This window comes from Fukomys damarensis, unplaced genomic scaffold (genome assembly GCF_012274545.1).
Source record: "Fukomys damarensis isolate Sample0158 unplaced genomic scaffold, DMR_v1.0_HiC HiC_scaffold_5, whole genome shotgun sequence".
Taxonomy (NCBI): domain Eukaryota; kingdom Metazoa; phylum Chordata; class Mammalia; order Rodentia; family Bathyergidae; genus Fukomys; species Fukomys damarensis.
This window is the reverse complement of record NW_022900917.1, coordinates 3,125,423-3,146,298: the sequence shown is the minus strand read 5'-3', so window position 1 is coordinate 3,146,298 and position 20,876 is coordinate 3,125,423. Positions and strand designations below refer to the sequence as shown.

General features: G+C 51.5%; 1 protein-coding gene across 1 annotated transcript in view; it reads right to left on the bottom strand.

The window, feature by feature from the left end:
* The window catches only part of Dpys (dihydropyrimidinase), a 48,685-nt gene that overhangs the window by 22,912 nt on the left and 4,897 nt on the right, over window positions 1–20,876 (bottom strand). Inside the window, exons 7-11 of the mRNA XM_010612134.3 lie at window positions 20,095–20,274; window positions 18,886–19,075; window positions 6,572–6,728; window positions 5,429–5,570; window positions 3,522–3,664 (exon numbers count right to left, since the gene is read on the bottom strand). Of these exons, the coding sequence (XP_010610436.1) occupies window positions 3,522–3,664; window positions 5,429–5,570; window positions 6,572–6,728; window positions 18,886–19,075; window positions 20,095–20,274 (812 nt within the window). The remainder of the gene's footprint in view (window positions 1–3,521; window positions 3,665–5,428; window positions 5,571–6,571; window positions 6,729–18,885; window positions 19,076–20,094; window positions 20,275–20,876) is intronic.

The following is a 20,876-nucleotide window of genomic DNA, read 5'->3' as shown; positions in this document are numbered from 1 at the left end:
CTCACCCTGCACCCATCGGAGGTCCTGGAGCGCCCGGCGGAGCGCGGCTCCGGGTGAGGTCGGCTCTTCACTAACCGTGGGCAGCGCTGGGGATGGGCCCTGGCACCGAGCCGCGCTCCCTCTTCTCCAGCCTCCCCCACGCGCCCGGTCCTTGGCCCACATTCTGCCGACTCACTCGGAACAGGAACAGGAGGAGCAGCGACAGACAGGGCGGAGTACCGCGCTGCTGCTCAGGAAGCTTCGTGCAGAACTGAATCCGTCGAACAAGTCAAGGAGGACCGGAGGGGTCCATAGCAATCCCATAACCCCAAGGTTTTCCAGACAGCAAAATAAAAGAAAGATGAAAAAATCGCCAGTCTGTTTGTTTGAAGGATCTGAGGGTCAGAAGGAGACCCGTGGTTCCTCTGCCTGCCCGGTCCCCACGGGCAACTCGGGGAGGACACCAGACACCGAGCACGCCCTGCAAAGCCAGACACAGCCAAACTAGAAAAATACACAGCAAGAGCACAGGCCGCGTTCTGCGTGAGCACAGTCACGCGTGTGACCTGACGGGATTCTAACAAATACCTCGTGAGGCAGGCAAAGCAGATGCCAGTCGTTTCCTCTGACACGCGAGAGAGCAGACATGAATGCCCTTGTGTACCTGGGCATTTATGTCCCTATCCGCGGGTTGAACCCAGGGCCCCACACATGCGAGGAGAGCTTCGATGCCCAACAGAGACGTTCCGGGACCCCCAGGGGAGGCCCTGGGCCTGCGCTGTCATAATGCAAGGCACAAAAGGAGAACGGGCCACACTGACGTACACTTGCACTAAAGAAGACTTAGCCCTGATGATTAAATGAAAAATACACAGGTATCTTCACCCCAAAGCCATGCCCGTGCACTTTCAAGTATTTCACTTTCTGTTAACATTATTATATAAATGAGAGTTATTATATAAGAAATACTAAAGAAGAGATAAGAAGAGATAGAAACCTAAAAGCATAGTTTTTTTTGGGGGGGTTGATCTTAAATTAGTTATTCTTAGACCAAACATGAGGGAAACGGAGTAGGTAATGCATAGATCTGGAAAAGAACTACAAATCTAGACCATTATGCACTATTCTGAAATAACTGAATAGAAAGGGAAAGACAAGACCGTGGTGTAGAAATCAGTAGCTGGAACTCGTAAGGGAGCGATCTAAATTTGTATAAAAACATGACTCAAGGAGACGTGATCGCAGCCTATAAATTCCCTCCCAGCAGCAATGGGTGGTAAATAAAGCAAGTGTGTTATTCACAACCTTAAGTCCCACTCGCTTCTCTTTGTCCACCGTCTAAGGAAGACAGGGCTGCGCACCTGTGTCATCAGCATTACACAGACCCGGGGTATCCCCGTGGCCAGGCCCTGCTGGGACACTGGGAACAGCTTAAAGAGGGGGGCTGAGGGGCACTCGGAGTTACCCTGGAGGGTCGCTCCCCTTGGGAGCCTCTTCGTTTCCCCCTCGCCTCTGATGCGGAATAACACGGAAGAGAACTGAATCTAAGGAACGGTTTTCATCACTGGCCCGCTTCATTGGAACAAAACATGAAGCGTGAACACTCAGCGTGAGGCCACGTGTGCTGCCTTGGTGTGGAGGGAAAGCCTGGCACTGCGGCTGGTGATGCGCTCGCGGCGGGTCCTCAGGCCCAGTCTGGACAGGAAACCCGACGCCCACGTGGGAGGGGGAGTTCCAGGACATAGCCCCAAGGAAGGACTCTCATGGTCAAGGGCCTGGCAGAGGGGCTGCTGAGTTCCCGGTGAGCAGACAAGGGTCTGAGAGGGAGGGGCCGGGGCTGCACCCAAGAGCTCAGGAGCTTGCTCACCGCTCACCCGTCTGCCAGGCGACCCGCCCCAGGGCTGACGCAGGGTCAGCGCTCATGCATGAGGTTTCATCCGCTCTTGTGAGCTGTCGCCCTCCCATCCCGTAAAGCGATCCTGTCTTACCTGCGAATCACGATTTTTTGATACCCAAGTATTTTTAAATCCACAGAGAGCCGTGCGAATGCAAATTATTACAATTATTATGTCTCAGGCGTTTTGCTTCAAAATCATCCATTTAAATAAATATTTCCTGAACAAGACAGTGGCCCCCCCCTCTTGAAAATGCCTGGGTTTTTTGACTAAACCTCACAATCTCCCTAAGCCAAAGGATGTTTCAAAGACTTGCCTGGTCCTGTGGTTGGAGCAGCCTGGATTTTGAGTTACAGCAAATGCAGTTCTGCAGGACCGCTGGTTGGTGCTTAAAATATCTGCAATTCTCTGAACATAGCCTGCTCAGTTCATCCACGGATCACCCCAGATCTAAGCAGACTCTTTCCCACTCTCTTCCCATGCATACTTTTTGTAGCCTAGTGAGAAGCCGCCCCCATCTGGTTGTATCAGGCATTAAGTCCTTAGATGGGCAGTAGCTCTTGTGAGCATCACAGCAAAGACCTTGAGTTGTGCTGTGAGTAAGATGCTCACGGTGCTGTACACAGCCCTGCAGGGACTGAGAGCCAGTGGTGACACACACGGGAAAAGCTGCTTGCAGGACCGGGCCTGACAGTCATAGGGGCTGTCCCTAGTAGGGGCAGTGAGGTCACACAGAGCAGCGTCCGGCATAGATAGACGGGCCTGTCTGAGGCTCTCAGTAATGGACCTGTTGCTCAAAGAGGATCTTCTCAGAGCGTGCCCCAGAGCAGCGCAGGGCAGCAGTCCCTGCCGGTGTCACATCCAAGAATGGCTGGGTTTTGTTTACTGCAACATAAGCCTTAACAGACTGTGGACAAACTCCTACACAGAAAAGGAGGGGCCTGTCATTTCCTGTTCACATTCGCACACACACAATGTGAAAGTGTGTGAGATTCCCTGTTTACCACAGCAAAGTTTAAGAGAAACTTGAATCTACACGCAGACCCCATGTGGGCTGACGTCCTATGAGGAGAAATGATCAGCCCTTCATCTCTTCCCAGCCCTTCTCTGTGAGTGGGAGGAATTTGCCAGTCCTGAAATATTAGCATAAATTATGGAAATTGGAAATAGAAAGCTCCAGTCCCCCGGGAACGATAGGCCCAAGATGAACTCAACTGGAAAATTTGGCTAACTAAAAGTGATGTCTTTTGTGCTAGAGATTTTCTATCTGAAAGCTTTGGAAAGGCTGTAATTATTTTGAGTTTTCAATTCAGCCTTTTTCAAATTAAGCCTTTTATTTCCTTCTTTGCTTGGTACCTGTCTTCCCAGAGAACTCATATTTGCTAGGCACTGAAGTGGAAAGTTCATATTGGTTTTCTATGCATATCCATTCCCAGAGAATGCAGCAGTTTTACATCCTCTATGCCAAGAAAAACAAAGAAATATTTGTACATCAGAACCTTATCTTGCGCTCGGGTTCAACATTCCTGAGTCCAGCTAAACAAATCTCCTGGTAAGAAAGGGCCTACAGAGGCCAAAGTAAAATGTCCATGAACATTGGCTGCTTTTCTGCAATCAGAAGCCAGGGAAACAAGACGTTAGGCTCACCTGGTGGCGTTCGGGTCCCAGATCACAATGTCAGCATCAGACCCCACAGCTATTCTTCCTTTCCTCGGGTAGAGATTGAAGATTTTGGCTGCATTTGTGCTGGTAACTGCCACAAATCTGTTTTCATCCATTTTACCACTATGCTGTCGAAAAGATCCAAGAAAAAAGTGTGTTTGTTGTAATGGTGATGACTAAAAATCTACTGATAACAGCACCAGACTTCCCTGTCTCGCACCAAATAGTCCCGCATGTAATCTCTCCTGTCTGGAGTCAGCAGCGCGCAGCATGATGTGGAGGAGGCGTGGAGATGGCTTCTAAAAGCCTCTCAAAGCGACCTCACTGTCTCCCTGTCCTTCCCAGAAGCACAGCGGACTTGCAGGTGACAAACACTAGCCGTGCTGTTTTCATTCCCATCTAAAGTTTTCCATCACAACTGACTGCATTTGTGCTCTGGCTTGTTTACTGTAGACCTAAGATTCAAAGGACGGTCAGGTCGAGTTAGGCAATGCAGTTTTAGAATTAAAATGAGAGAGGCTGTGGCGCTTTCAAATCAGGTGTGGTGCATTTAACAAGATGAAAAATCAAGAAATTCACCCAGCAATTGTGGGCAGACTTTCCCAAGACACTTTAACGTGGAACACATGTTGAGGGTTTATCCTTACATATATTTACGTGGTAAGAGGACTCTTAAAGTCTGTTTAATCATCCAGGCCTCAGAAAATGAAAACGAACCAATCCCTGAGACTGACAGTTCTAGAAATCAACTGTCTTCATGCTTAGAAAGTAACATAGTTTCATGTTAAGAAATATTTAATCACTTTAAAGCCATTTATGCATGCAGAGGTCATAGTGATTATGCAAATCTGCCGTAATGAAGATATTAGCGTAGTAACACAGAGTCAAAGGAAAGGGTGGGCTGTTAGCAGGAAGATCTAAGCAGAGAGAGGGACGAGGGCCGGCACCAGGCAGAGTTGGATTTCGGGTGCTAGAGGAGAGGAGGCGGAGGATTGGCAGAGATCCTCGCAGCACGTTCCTTGTTCCAATATCCTTATAGCAATGCAGAAAACTAAAGGGCTTTTGAGCGGGAAGTAGCAGAAAAGGAAATCCTTTGTGAGTGGCAACGCCGGCCCCGGCATGGAGAAGGGGTTGTCACAAGTGAGACGTGGGGACGGGGACGCCGGCTGTGAGGCTCCACCGTCCTGGCAAACTCCGAGCCTGCAGCAAGAGGATGGCCGAGCAGGCAGTGAGCAGGGCATGGTCGGGAAACACGTCTGATAAGACCCGGTGAGCAGCTCGCCTCAGAAGAGGGAAGTCTGCGGGGGGAGACCGTGAAAGAGGACACAGGTAAGCTCCCGACGCCCTTGAGCAGCAGGGGTGGAGAGGAAGGCCTGGGGCAGGAGCTCGGGTCCGGCAGCCTGCCCGGCTGACTTCCACAAGCACACACTGGCTGCTGGACAGGTCAGCGCATGGCCGCTAGCCATCAGATTCTTCCCATCCCCGGGGAGAGATGTTTTGTCATGGGAATTTCTCAAACGCTTTTTCCTCGACTTTGAGTTCTTCCTCACGTGACTTGTCCTTATTCACAGAAGAGTTTTTCCAAGAGGACATCATGAAAGAAGGCATGAGAAGATAAGCACCCTATCATAAGGATTTCAGTGACACAGGAGTCCTTGGGACCCAAGCACACGGGAATGAAGCAGAAAGGACATTTTGTGTCCAGTCTGAGACCGTCCCCTATGCGTTCTCCAGACCGAGTCTGCAGAGAAGATGACAAGTTGTTTGGCCGGTACCATCCCAGGAGTGGGGTGAGATGGAAGAGTCAGACAGTGCCTAGAAAGGTTTAGGGAGCACGGGGGACCCTGGCTGGGGAACCGGACAGACCCGGGGGGCGCTCCAGGGACACCCACCACGCCCTTCTCCCAGATGACTGACATCCGGTCTTCCACACCGTTCACCCCGTTGGGAATCTTGGTGAAGTCGTCCTTCCCAAGCGCTTTCTGGCAGGTGTTGAAGGTACAGTGGTCAGTAGCTGTTGTGGTCAGATCATCGCTGGAAAGAAGAGAAGCAAACCATGAGAGTTGGGTGTGTCAGTGTAGAAACCTCCATAATGGTCAGACTTCATGGAGAAGAGGAGCATTTCCAAGTACACACTTCCTCCCTCACACGCACGGCCAGAGAACACAGTTGTGAGAAGCGTGGGGCAGGATCCAGTTCTAGGCTCTGCTGCCTTGTTTCCTGGCTCTGTAATTACGGACTTGTCTCCTTTGGACCCTGGTGATTAAATGTGCCTGGCGGCCGTGACACTGCCCTCTTGACGGAGGGCAGCAGGGGTGAGTGCTTGGAGGAGACACACACGAGATCCAGGACCATGACCTCTGGGGTCAGAGGCCAGTCCTGTCGGGCACACTGCGACCGACACAGGTGCAGCACTCCGGAGACAGCTGCCTGTTTTAGCTCGGGGATGAGGAGGCATGAAGGGAATTAGAGGAAAGGGGCAAGGGACCCTTTACACTCCTGTGGTCAGGACTTCTGGGGAAGTGGGGTCTGAGGGTCTGCGCACCGGGCACGTTGGGATGCCCTGAACGGTAATTCTCAAGAGCAAGGGTCCCCCTCCCCGGAGAGTGCGCTGTCTACACACCAGTCTGCTTTGGGGATTATATCAGCATAGGGAAAAAAACACAAGAATGTTCTAATAAAGACAAAGTGCTGGGCCTGGGAGTGACCCTGGGTTGTCACGTGCTTACTCTGCCTGTTTGAGGCCCTGGCTTCCGTGGAGTATAAAGAAACAAAATAGAAGAAGCAAACAAAATAGGTCTAATGAAGAATCTGGGCTGTGGGAGACAGGGATGGAAAAGCAGAGTAGAACGGAATTTCAGTAAATGCCTGGCCGGGAGGCTTGGACACACAGCAGCACAGTCCAGGCAGCACTTTCTGCTGTCCCGGGAAGGGTGGGCCCAGAACTCTCAGGTCGGAGGATAGAACAAGAGGGTCACGAGCACCCCAGACACACAGGGGACCAGCTCTCCGCCCAGCAAGCCCTTCGTGGTTACTTAGCCAGCAGGTTCATGAGGAATCCTGGTGTGGAAGGGTCTGGCCGCAGTGGCGGGCTCATGACGTGGTGTGCTGCGTGGCTCCACTCTTCGTGCCAGTAGTGAGTGCCATCGGTGCCCAGGCTGGCCGCAATGGGCTCTCCATAGACCACTTTCCCTGAAAGTTCAGAAAAGAGTCAGCACCTGCATTTCCCCAGGAGGACCGGGTGGCAAACACACAAAGCAGCCGCTCGTCGGAATCCCCAGCTCGGCGACTTTGTGTGCAGGACTGAAGGGTAACAGGCAGTGCTTGAGGAGAAGCTGTGAAAGTAGTCTTGGGGTCCTGCCACCGCCCTGGTCCCCGGGTGGGAGAGACGGAGGACAGGCAGGGCCACCCCATGATGCACTGGGGAGAAAGCGTCTCCCGGGCCAGACCTGCGGTGCCTGCTGTGGCCCTCTGGAAAGCTGCAGACGAGGAGACCTCAGAACACTAATGCGCCGAAGCTGTCCAAGGGGTCGTGGACCCCCAGATTTACGCACATGCACTCCCATGCAGGGAGCAGAGGGGAGGGCTGGGAGCCCTGGTGTGCGGATTCTGGGGGGTCCTCAAGTTGCTGCGATGCTAGTGAGATGGCAGCTGGTGGTCCCAGGGGCCGTACGCACCCAGCTGCAGTACACCGTGGCTGTGAGTACACCAAGAACCTTTCCACACTCTTAAAAATACTCCTCAAAAGCCTCTATTAAATAAAAGAACACTCAGATGATCAAACTGTAGCCCAAAACGCATATTTTAAAAATCATGCAAATAAGTCCATCATACGCCCACGATGTTAGAAAACTTGATAGTTCACAGTGAAATTGAATTTAAAATCAGAACCCGTGACTGATTAGCATGTGTCAGAATAAGACTCCCTGGTGTCAACTGCATCCTATGGAAACAATCAAAGACAAGTGCACAGGAAGGGCTGGCATAGCAAATCAGTTCACTCTGGTTAACCAGGTGCCAGCTCTGCACTGCGTTCCTGATACGTGGCTGGAATTAACTGATTTCCTGGGAGAACCCTGAAAGCGAGGGTCACCAGCTGCCCACGCCGGATTAAAGGGAACCAGCACCCTGCTGTCGCACAGGTCATTTCTCCCAAAACCAGCTCTCCTCTCCAGTCAGCCTGGGAAACCCAAAAAGCATGAAAGCCAGCTTAGGATGGAGATTCTTCAAAAAACAGGAACTGGAAATCCCACTGGACACAGTCATTCCCCTTTCAGGCATCCTCCCGAGAGTGAAAGTCGTCACATTGGAGAGCTAGGTGCACATCCATGTGTACAGCAGCACAACGCATAACAGCCAAGTCTCGGTGGTGGGCTGTATTTCTAACAGCAGGCAGGTGGATAAAGAAAGTGTGGTATTTACACGGAGTAGAATACTACTCTGCCGTAGAGAAGAATAAGCTTGAGTCATTTGTAGGAAAATGAATGTACCCTGAGACCAGAAAATTAAGTGAAATAAGTGAATAATTAAGCGAAATCAGACACACAAGCCTAAGTACCACATGGCTTCTGTTGTATGAGAAACCTAAAGTATAAAGAGCAGAGTCAAAGATAGGTCACAGGAAGTAGGGAGACGGATCTTTCTCAGATGGGAAGAGGATCAAGAGATGGCAGGAGGGGAGGGAAGGGCGGGGATGCAGTTTACTCTGGTAGGAGTGAGGGTGTCCTGTACATGTACTGACGTCATGCAAGAGATGCAAACGTTACGAGCTGCACACGTCCTGGTGAGAAGTTCCTACAGAAGCTGACTTGCTGAGGACTTGCTGCGTGATGACCTGAGCACGAAAGTGCGCTCGGTGACAGCGACGCCCCAGGAACTTGGCCGCTGCTGACCCCCCAGCCTCCATGATGTCAGCACCTCCTGAACCCCATTCTCGCCACCTTCTTCCCAGAAAGGCAAAGCACTCTCCCTGGCGTCTAGAATAAGCGGCGATCGTGTCTGGTGACCCGAGAGAGAGCAAGAGTTCGGAGAGAGCGAGACGCGGACGCCGCCATTGACCTCCAAGTACAAAGACGACTTCTCTCCCAAGACAACTTCGTACGCACGGGGGACACTGAGGACCCGGAGGACTGGTTCACCGCCACTTCCTGACGCCGGCCCAGGTTCTCCAGTGAGTGCCTAATCATGGAGGAAAGAGCCTTGCTGCACGCTCTGTGCCGTCCCTCAGCACGTCCGTGCCAGTCCTTCCACCATTTTGATAACGCACAGGAAAAATGAAAGGGGTCAGCATCTGCCGGGCGGGAGGCCACAAGGCGGGCCTGAGACCTGACGACGGGTGGTTTCCCGCAAGGGCTTGGCTCCGTCAGGATGTGACAGGCCACTTGGAGTCAAGCTCTTCGTAAACGGGGCTGTGTTCGACGTTCTCCCCATGTGTCTATAGATTCATAAAAAGGTAAAAAGTAAACATTTCTAGCTGCTTTTTGTTCATTTCACAGTGGTCCTAAGACTTTTTCAAAAAGCTGCAAGAAGTGAAGAGGGAAGGGTATGGGGGCCTGGACGTTCCATAGACTGGAGAACCGGGGCGGGCAGGTCAGCATAACTGTGGGTTCTGGTAGATTTGGGCTAAAAGTGAGGAAAATGGCTCAGATGGGTGCAGCTTGCAGAGCCTTGCGCGTGACCCCTTTGACCTTGACAGTGTCCCCGCTGGTGTGAAGGGTGAACTGACGTCAAGGAGACGGATTCTCCTGCCTGAGACTTCGCCCAGGATCTGCGGTGCGGCTGAACCAGAACCCTTCTTTTCGGACAGCGGATCCCACGCACTGGGTTGCTGAGAAAAGCATCATCTTCGCTCCTGCTTAGGGTGCAGAGCACATATCTTTAAGTGTTTAAGTCAACCGCAAGCTATCTGTGGAGGCGGCTGACCCATTTCCCAGTTGCACACGCTGGTTTCTTTCACTGTGCACAGCACACTGACGACGAGGCGCTCTTCTGCTGAGCTCGGGCCCTTCTGATCACAGGAGCGCCAGGCGGCTTCGCCACTCACCTCTCATGCCTGGGTGACTCTCTCAGGAGTCTGAGCCCTGTCCACCCCACAGCTCTTCTCCCTTCCGTCTGTGTTCTGCGGCTGAAAACCACAAAAGAAAGCCCGTGCTTAGGATGCGATCTCCTACTTAGAAGGCGTCCTGCCCTCTGAGGGAATCTAAAGATTGCACAGAAGGAAGTCTGCGGGCTGGCTGAACGCTGCCCTCCTGACGGCTGATGGCGGTGACAGAGCTGGGGATGGGTGGAGGCCTGCGAGCAGCACTTAACCGAGTTCTTCTAGGAAGAAAGAGAAGCAGAAAAGGCGTGGAAACACTGGCTGGGGAATGGGAAGCTAAACTCACTTATAAAAGTAAATTTTCTCAGCTAAAACCATAGGGCCAAACTTGCCTGGGCTCTGTGCAGAATTAAAATATTCCATTTATAAAGGAGTGAAATGACTAAGGAGAAAAACACACGGAGCCAGCACGGCAGAGTGGGGAGAGATTTAGACTCACACGATGGTGGAGTGTGTTAGCTCAACACAGGATAAATCGGCGGTCACAGCCTCTGCTTTTCTCATCTACAAAGCGGGTCACCACATCTTTAGTGTGCCAGCTTTGTGTGGGTCAAACAGTGATCGTCGCTGAGAGCACAGTGTTCAGCATCTCCCCAGGGCTCGGAGGCTGGAGCTGTTGCCCCTGCAGAGCGGTGACAGCATTACAGCAAGTGTGTGGTGGCCCTAAGTCCATAAGACTGGGGTCCTCATCAGAAGAGGACATTGGGGTGCAGGCGACGGCCACTCACAGGCCAAGGAGCATGGTGTGGATGTAGTTTTTCCCTGAGGCACTGTGTTACCACAGTCTCTGCACACTCACACACCCCACGAGCGTCAGGTCTCTTTCTAGCCACGAAACTCCGTGTTTCAAATGTTCTACAGTGGCCAGTTTTAAACTGCTTTACATTGGCGATAAGAAATCTTCTCCCCTCAATGCAGATGACGATGGGGTGGTCACATGTTCAAGACCACGAAAGGAACAGCAAGGGCCGAGATTCAGAGCCACCTCTACCCAGCCACGCACCATCTGTCCACTGAGTGCTGGCCACGTGTGTTGGTGATGCTTGGCCTGCCCTTGCTCAGAGCTGCAGAGTGACATCAGCGTGGCCAGAGTGGATGTTTCCCCCATCTTTCAAACACAAGAAGAGTCCATGGGGGACAGAGTTTAAATATGGAAAATAGAAACTCCAAAACTTCTGTGTAAGAAAACTATGTTTTATAAGAATAAGCCTGGAAGGGCCGGGGATTTGGCTCAGTGGTTCCACTGCCTGCTTTGCAAGTACAAGGGCCCAAATTTGATCCCTGGTACCACAAAAAAAAAAAAGAAAGAAAGAAAGAGAGAGAGAGAGAGACAGAGAGAGAATAAGGTTGGAAAGTGAAACTTCCTACTACAGGAAACCAAAACCAAATAAACAAGGTGCCCATTCACCGTGAGTTCCTTGGGAACCAAACAAGCTTGGCCATGCTCCCAAGACCTAGGCCTATGGCACAGGCCCTCACACATGCTTGGTGTCCAGGAACTTGCTTTTTATGGAAAATGAAAAAAAAATTTTATTAATAAGTTAAAGTGAGAATCATACTTACACCCTAAACATAAGAGCTTGGGTATAAGATGAGGTAGAACATCATCAAAACAAGTCAAATTGGAGATGTGCTGTGCTTTAAATGTCCCCAGTGCCTCATGCACTCGGAGGTGGGCTTTGGGAAGGTGATCGACCACTGTGCTCTTCAGTGGCTTGGTCTGTGGGGAGCTGGAGGGAAAATCGCGTAGGAGGCGGGGCTGTTAGGAGACACAGGGGTGGCCTGGCAGGGCCCATCTCCCTCCCTTTGCTCTGTTTCCTGTCTGCCATGAGGGGAGCGGCACTCCTCCTCCAGGCCCTTCCCCCACACCTGCCTGCTCAGAGCCAGCAGGGCGAAGGCTGAGCCAGATCCACCTCCCCTTTGAGTTGCGGTGTGGGCTCCGGGTCTCCGGGACAGGACAGTGTCTGAGGTGGGAGACGCACTGGGATAGACACAGCATGAGCATCGCACTGACCTGCCCAGAAAATCACTGATACTGCAGGCAAAGCACAGAAACACTGCAAATCCATGTGTTCCCCAAGTCCTACGGGAGCACAGGAAGAAGAGAGCGACTTGTTCCCTAAAACACCTTCAATAATCCCATGTGCAACACTGTGCTACAAAAGGGTGCAGAGAACCAAGGCTGCTGGGATCAAAATGAAAAGCACCATGGGTGCTGGGGACATCAACACCAAAAATAAAGAAACAAATAAAAAATGATGACGGTGAAGAGGAAAAGTGGGACCCACTGGCGCCCGCCCTCTGTGCATCGAGACTAGTCTTGGAGACCCTGGAGCGAAGCACCTGCAGCTGGCTTGTCCTGCTCCGTGCCTGGGCTCTGGGCAAGGGCTGCCCCGTGGTCTGCAGGCTTCTGATGCCCTGGCTCCACGTGGCACAGTGGCCCCCAGGAGGGTGCGTGGAGCCCGGGCTCTGGGCTCAGCCTGCGTGAGACGGAAGTGTGAGTGACACTGCTGGCCAGCGCCCTGCGCCTTGCCTCTCAGTGGCTCAGACTTGGCAGCTCGATTCCTTTCCCTTTGCCAGTGCTCTGAGCCAGGAGGCATCACAGGGGTGGGCAAAGGGAAGCCACAGTAGAGAGGACACATAACGTCCCCACGTCTTCCTGCTCGGCCACATCAGCCCAGGGCAAGCAGGACACAGGCTCCCGGTGGCACACAGACTGCAAGAGGCACCAGGGCCACCAGAGGGCGAGACAGACTTCCGGAGGGCAGAAAGAAATGATAAGCAGTGAGGGAGACTTAGCAGAGGGACCGCTAGAATCCGAGGCTCAGAGGGGTACTGGGAAGGAGGGACAGGGTTGGAGGGGAAGGGAGGAGCAGGTCGTCCTGACTCAGCCTCCACCCCTGATGTCCACACTACCTGGGGCCACACAGCTAGGTGCAGCCCTCGGGGACCTCACCCCAAGCCTCCCCAGGATGCCCAGGACCTCCAAGGGCCACAGACACTGGGGGAAACACAGCACAGGAAGCAGACAGGGCCCAAAATTTTAAAACCTGAAAATCTCACTCAGAAAATAATAGAGATAATGCAGGAAACAGAAGAGGGTAAGAAAACTTCACTAGAATTCTTGGAGAGATCAAGAAAATAATGCACACATTAAAAAAGAATAAACAACCAGGGAATACAGAGCAACCAGGGACCAAGACAGTGATCATAAAAATATGATGACAGATTCCTTAGGAGAGCAGGGAAAGCAAATAAAAACATTTCCTAAATGAAGAACAAAATGTTAAGGTGTTTTTAAAAGGTGAAATAGTTAAACAACATGGAGGATTTCAGAGGTGTTCTTGGCAAAGGGGAAGAAAACATGAATGCAAAGGAGATAACAGAAGCAAAAATTTCAGAATTAAAGCTCAGCCTTTGGATTAAAATGAGCTCTGAACTCTAAAAGGAGTTTTTAAAAGGCCAAATACTAACTGAAAATAATTAAAATGTCTGGACTGCTAGGATGCATTCCAGATGGCCAGACAGGTTGGTACCAAAGGCTGACAGCGTGCAGGGCCAGGAGGAATAAGACTGCACCTCCCAAGCAGAGGGTGAAACTCAGAGCCAGGAATCCTACACCCATTCAAATCGTCAAACAGGCGTGAGGCAAGGGGTCAGAAAACACAGCGTATGGGCACTTTTCCTCAGAAAACTACTGGAGAATCTTCAGGGTGTGAGAAAAGGGGAGGCCTGGAGCCAAGAAAACATGCTGGATGGAGGATATCCGGGGTGGACAGAGGATATCCGGGGTGGACGGAGGATACCACAGGGTGGACGGAGGATATCCAGGGTGGACAGAGGATACCACAGGGTGGATGAAGGATACCACAGGGTGGACGGAGGATACCACAGGGTGGACGGAGGATATCCGGGGTGGACAGAGGATACCGCAGGGTGGACAGAGGATACCACAGGGTGGACGGAGGATATCCAGGGTGGACAGAGGATATCCGGGGTGGACCGAGGATACCGCAGGGTGGATGGAGGATACCGCAGGGTGGACGGAGGATACCACAGGGTGGATGGAGGGTATCCGGGGTGGACAGAGGATACCACAGGGTGGATGGAGGATATCCGGGGTGGACGGAGGATACCGCAGGGTGGATAGAGGATATCCGGGGCGGACAGAGGATACCGCAGGGTGGACGGAGGATACCACAGGGTGGACGGAGGATACTACAGGGTGAACAGAGGATATCTGGGGTGGACAGAGGATACCACAGGGTGGACGGAGGATACCACAGGGTGGACGGAGGATACCACAGGGTGAACAGAGGATATCTGGGGTGGACAGAGGATACCACAGGGTGGACGGAGGATATCCGGGGTGGATGGAGGATACCGCAGGGTGAACAGAGGATATCTGGGGTGGACAGAGGATACCACAGGGTGGACGGAGGATATCCGGGGTGGACGGAGGATACCGCAGGGTGGATAGAGGATATCCGGGGCGGACAGAGGATACCGCAGGGTGGACGGAGGATACCACAGGGTGGACGCAGGATACTACAGGGTGGATGGAGGATATCCGGGGTGGACAGAGGATACCACAGGGTGGACAGAGGATACTGCAGGGTGGATGGAGGATATTCGGGGTGGACAGAGGATACCACAGGGTGGACAGAGGATACCGCAGGGTGGACCGAGGATACCACAGGGTGGATGGAGGATATCCAGGGTGGACAGAGGATACCACAGGGTGGACGGAGGATATCCAGGGTGGACAGAGGATACTGCAGGGTGGACAGAGGATATCCTGGGGTGGCTGCCCCTCCAGGCTTGGAGGGTGGCTCCCACACATTCCCTTCTGTCCTCCCCGAAACCATCTCTGAAAGAAGGCCGAGCATACTCAGTAGGAGTGGGGTTTGTTTCTTTCTCAATCCATTTCAACAAGAGCTAACAGGAAACATTCAGGAAACCCAAGAATGTACAGGACAATGATGGTTTAACTCTGCAGCACTGAAACGAACCAGGCTCGGAGGCTTCTGAGCAGTGTGATCCGGACCTCAGACATGGTCTGCACAGGAGGATTGGAGTAACACAGATCTGCACTGCACTGGGCAAGGTTCCTCTCACACGGCCTTCACACATCGGGAAGAGCATCACCGCCATCTGGCACCGAGGGGGGCCCAGCTTGAGATGCAGCGGGGCGGGCGGCAGCAGGGCAGCCTGAAGGCGGCACAGAGCCAGTGTGTGCTCTGAAGAGCGCTCCTTTTGCAGACCGCAGGAGGTGAAGGCGGGGGTACGTGACTAAAGCACTCACTTTCCGTGGGAGTTGGGGCAGCTTCCGAAGCCACAAGTGGCTGTCACCTGTGTACACTGTAAGACTTTGGAGGTGAACACCAAACGCCAAAGGAGTGGTTCAAATCGTAGATCCAGAGTGAACCAACTGAGAGTAAAAGAGGGATTTAGTTCCATTAAATACTTCATCATTTCCATTCCTGACAGGTGTTATTTTAATAACAATAAACTTGACAAGACGAATCATATGCTCAGTAAAATATTTAAAATGCAATGTCCAAAACCAAACATCAGCTAAATTTTTAAAAAGTTAAACCCATTAAATATGAACTTGGGGTCCATATTTCCCCAACTCTAGACCAATTTCTCTTTGAAGAGGATGAGAAATAATTGAAAAGTTTGGCTCTCGAGGCTCGTGGATTTGGGCTTAAATTGTATACATGGCACCTACTGGTAAATCCGTCCGGGGTTTATAACTCATCTCCTAGTTTTATCAGTCATAAAAGAGGGATTGAGCTTGAAGCATTGTTATTACAGGTTTTATAAGACAATGTATACTAAAATACATCGATGAGCTAATACAGACTAAACCCTGCACTGAGATAAAATACATTAAAATAGTGTTGATGCCCGGCACACAGTAAGCACTCAAGGATGTTAGTTGTTGTAATCATGCTGGGTATCGAGTTGGCAATTGAATAATAAAACAAAATTTAGTAGCATTGTACTCTGCACGGCTACAATAGAAGCACCAAGCCCGGTGTGCCTCCTGGAGCAGGTGGCTGAGGAGGGGAACTTCCGGCTCAGAACGGGAAAGGCGGATGTCTTTTGGAAACAGAATCGCAGTCACTAGAGCTCCACTGCTCTTCTGTGTTCAGAACGATGCTGGAGAATAACCCGGTGCCACAGAGTGGTGGGGTCTTCCGTGAGGTCTGTGTGGCCCCACAGCTCATGTCCCCCCAGGTGCCCGGGTCTGTCCGGGGCTGCGGAGGCATCCCCTGCCGTGTACCAGTTTGTGCCTGCACCACCTCTCTTTCCCTCTGGCTCTGGCTGACCACAGCCTGGCCAAAGGGGTCCTGCGGGTGGGGTGAGGTCTCTCCTGATTTGATCCTGAGCTCAGCCACCTTTGGCTGAGCATTAAAGGTAGTTTCACAAGTACCATTGCAGTAAGTCTGACTCAGCTAGGACATTTGGGGCAACAGTCTAAAAATTCCGTCTTTATGATCCCTCTGGGGAGGAGGAGCAGTCTCTGAAAAGCTGCAGACTCCCGTGCTCTGGAGCAGCAGGCACAGCTCCAGGAGTCTCCCCGAAGGTGTCTCTCTGTGGACATTGGAGCCCCGGCCACCCGCACGTGCCAGGACAGACACCACGAGGAGACCTCGTCACATGGCAGAGGAGCCCCACAGATGAGAGCCGGGACCCTGGGATGGGAGTCAGGCAGCTCAGAGTGAAGAAAGCAGGAGGTGGAGCAGGCAATGGGAAAGGCTCTGAAGGTCACAGAGGGGGCATGACCGGGGGTGGCGGTGTCTGGATGCTGAAAAGAAAAAGGAAAGGAACTCCTCCCTGAGGCTTCTGGAAGGGAACCAGGGAACCGCAGCCCTGCAGCCCCTGATGCGGGCCCCATGACACGTTTCACATCCTAAATGAGCCCCAAGGCCCCTGTGTTTGGAAGGAGATTGGCTGAGGGTGCTGCACTCATCTGGGATTAGTCCACCCTTGGGTTTGCGGCTGTGAGGAGGTGAGACTCGGTCACCCCTGAGGGAGTCTCTCTCTATCCCAGCTTTTCCCTCTGTGCTGCTTTCTGGCCACCAGGTGGCGAAAATCTCCTCCACCAGGCCTGGCTGGCTGCCTCTCTCTGCCTAGGAGCCAGGGGACTGTGGACTGAAACCCTGAGCGACATAAACCTTCCCTCCTTTATGGGGGTGTCCGGTGTTTTGTCTCAGGGACAAGAAAGTGACTGAGATGTCCAGCATATTGATTTCCAATACCTGATACTTTATTTCCAATACTAGAACTGTGAGATAATAAGGCTGCATTGTTTTAAGCCATTAAGTTTGTGGCCACTTATTACAACAGCAGTAGGAAACATACACCTGGCACAAGTATGAGATCACGTACCCATAAGGGGGTCACTATGGTTTCATTGTAACAGTTAACACTTGGAAACAACCAAAGCTCGCTACTGTGCCCTACAAAACAGCACAGAATGGGGATAATCTCTCTCCCTAATGTGAGCTGATTTTCAGGATGTATTTTAAAGTGGGGGCGCAAAAAAGCCAGGCTCATGCTGTTGTGTCTAATGTGCTATGTTTTTATATGGGAAATAAGAGGAAATCAGAATATATATATTATATATATAATATTACTTATAATATATATATTATAATATATATATATATTACTTTGTAAAGAGAAACTGTAAATATAGGTCAGAAATAAGTTCATAAAAATGATTACTTATGGAATATGAGAAGAAAAGAAGGAAGACTTCCCTGAATATCACTACATATAATTTTTACTTCTGTATCATGTAGATATTTTACTTTTTTTTTTTTTGGAGCCGGGGATCAAACTCAGGTCCTTGTACTTACAAAGCAAGTGGCAGAACCACTGAGCTACATCCTCAGCCCTGTATTTTACATATTTGAGAAAGAAAATTGAATTTGAGACTATTTACAGGCAGGGGATGTAGTTCAATGGCACTGCCCCTACCTTGCAAGCGCAAGGTCCTAAATTCAATGCCCAGTACAGCAAAAAAGTAAAAGAGAGAGACTATTTAAAATAAATTAAAGTGCCCATACTTAATGGTGCAATAGTTTTCTATAATCTATAGTCTAAAATCTTCCCCAGGACTTTACTCTGATTTTAATGTCATTCTCTTAGTGCTAAATAAATACACAAGATCAAGAAACTGCTTCCGGACAGAACTGTCAAAACCAGAGCTTGCTGGTGGGTTAGGACTGTCCATTTCTACACAATGCCGATTACTACACAGCATACAAAGGCAGCCGCACCAATTCCATAGAGTTGGCAACAGCGCCATCTTGTGGGAAGGAGTAGTGTTGTAGTTTGAAAATTGCCCCGTTTTCTTTTTCAAGGACAGCTGTTTAATTCCGCGCTGCGTGGGTAGGAAGCGATTAGAAAGAGTTGATACCAAGATCCTCTTAGTGCTCGTGTGAAGTCAAGCTTAATCTTAACGTAGATATTGATGGATTACGTTTAAAAAGTACAAATGGCTCAGAATCCTTACTGAACCTTCGGCAACGAAAAGCAATTTTGACAAGATTTTAGTACCAGCCACAGACATACCAAAACCAGGTTCCTAGTTTTTATAATGCATATCCTTAAAATGCAGCCAGTTTCGGGGAGGGGGGCAGCCAGGGTGACTTATAAGACTGCGCCTGTCTGTATTTGTACAGGTGAGAAGACAGAACTGCCAGCTCGTCCCAGGAGGGCTGGGGTCATTGAATAAAACGCACAGAGTTTGTTTTTCATCCTTTCTTGATGGTACTTGCAAATAAGTGAAATTATCTCTCTGTTCCACCTGTGTCAAGGTTGGGAGATTTCTCTTCCGTTTTAGATTGAAGGAGAGATTAGACAATTTGGGGTAAAAGTGTCGCTTTCACAGTGTAAAATAATTGCTGTAAGACACTATTTGGATAATTGCTTCAACTGCTCCAACACCAAAGCTGCTATTGGACAAACCAATTCAATAGAGGTTTTTCTGAACGTGCCCTCCCTGGAAGCCCGGGAGGTGTGCAAGCCTGGGAGCCGAGGCTGGAGCCCAGGCAGAAAGGATCAGAACAAGGCCTCGGGACAGGGAGAAATCACAGGAGGAAGAGAGGCAGGCGGCAGCGCGGAGAAGAAACACCGGGGAGGGGAGAGATGGAAAAACCTGGCCCTCCGCTGCCTCTGCCCCGGGCACAGACAGACAGGGGCTGCAGCGCCGCCCCAGGGCTCCCGGCTCACCCTCTCTCCGGGCGTCTGCGATGACCTTGGCTGCAGACCTGCTCATCACGTGCACCACGTAGAGGGGGCAGCTGACCACGCTGGCCAGGGTGATGGCCCGGAGGGTGGCCTCCGCCTCCACGACCTCGGGCCGGCACAGCGCGTGGCCCTCGGGGCCCGTGATGCCCAGCGCCAGCATCTTCTTGGCCTCCTGGGAAGACAGCGGGAAGGGTCAGGGGCAGCTGCGCCGAGCCCCGAAATGAAAGGCGCCGGAGACTCGGGGCACTGGGCACAGGCGCACACGCGCGGTGTGTGTGGCGTGACACCGATATTCCCAGCGCATATCTTCATTCTCTCTGCACATTTCATCATCAAACTGTGTTAACTGAAAGGGTGAACAAGATCTGATCGAATACTTTGAAGAGCAAGGTCCATGTTTAACACTGAATATTGGTTCAGACCAACAAAATAGAACCAGACCCTAGAGGTCCTTGTCGGAGCATCAGTGATTTGCCTCGTCCCGATCATACCTCAGCCTTACAAACAAGGCAGAGTTCAGAAGAGCAGCTAATGACTTTTCCGCGGTCGGAAGCAAGAAGTCCCATGTAAACCCGGCCTGCTGGATTGTGAGCTCCTGCTCTCCTCTCGTAAATCCCAGGGCCCGCCTGGCCGTGGGGCCTGCGTCTCACTTACTTTAATGGCAGCTGAGCCGGGGAGAAAGTCAGCTCCTACAGAGGCTGGGAGACTGCTCTCAGCCTGCAGACCGTGAGTGCTTGAGCACCGATAGCGGAGCTGGTGTAAGAAATGCATACCGTCCAGACTCCTTCAGGGCACATTTCGTGACCCAGCTTCTGAAGAGAGCAGGGCTTTACACAGTCATCTAACACACTGCCTCAGCCTCAGATTACAGATGCGCCCAGTTTAGCATCGGAACCAGCAGCCCGCAGCTGAAGAAACAAACCGCAAAACCGGCCTGAAGGACATGAAGGAAACCATGTGTTTTCACTAGACCTGCCCGAGGCCTAGTCCTGGCAGCTGCTCTGCAGCAGAGAAAGCCTCCTGCTGGCATGAACAGCTGAAACCAAGACGGCTCCGGTCTGAGTGTCGGATTTAGGAGCCTCGGCAAACCGTCTCTGGAGTCCCGCTCTCCTGATGAGTCACTAGCCTTCAGGGCCGAGGGTCTCTGTAGCCCACTTTCACTCTGCCCAGGGCTGGCGTGCAGGCACCTACCTCTGCAATTAGGTCTCCGTTTTCCGCGTGGACCTGGGCAATGGCTCCAATCTCCTTGCACTGTTTGAAGGCAGCATACAGCTCTGGATCTCGCACCATGAACGTGTCCTTGTAGGCCATAAACATCTTGAAGGAGTTAACACCTTTCTCCCGGGTGAGGATTGCCATTTCTTCTTTGACCTAATTGGCAACACCCACAACATATCATTCTTTTGCTTCAATGATAATGTTAGCATTCTCCAGAAAGTCACATTTGTAAAACAAATACACAAAATAAGAACAACAGTTTAGCTCCCAGAGACGCAGTGAAGCCCTCGCTTGGTCTTTCTCCCAGGTCATGCCCTATTTCATCTGATAAATGGCTGCTGCTGTCATAGTTTAATTCAGAAAAGACGTAACAGCTTTCTTTCCTCAAAGTACTTCTATTATTGGGTCTAAATTTTTTGCCTCTATCTCCCATCAGAAAGCAAAGATAATGCATTGCGGCTGTGGTAGAAGCCATCGTGGATTTAGAAGGAATCCAGGCTACGGAGAGGAGGGTTTGGGCTCAGGTCTCAAAGCTGCAAGGTGGGTCCTCAGGGAGAGAAAGCAGGTGTGGCCAAGGTGTAGACAGCAGGCTGGGCAGAGGAAGCAGGACCTCAGCACACAGCAGCAGAGCCAGGCAGGGACAGGTAGCTGCAGAGCCAGGGCACTGCATGGGGCAGAAGCTGAGGCCCCTGATCTGCCCAGGCCAATGGGCAAGGGAAGGTCAGAAGGAGCCAGTGCCCGCCTGTGCAGACCAG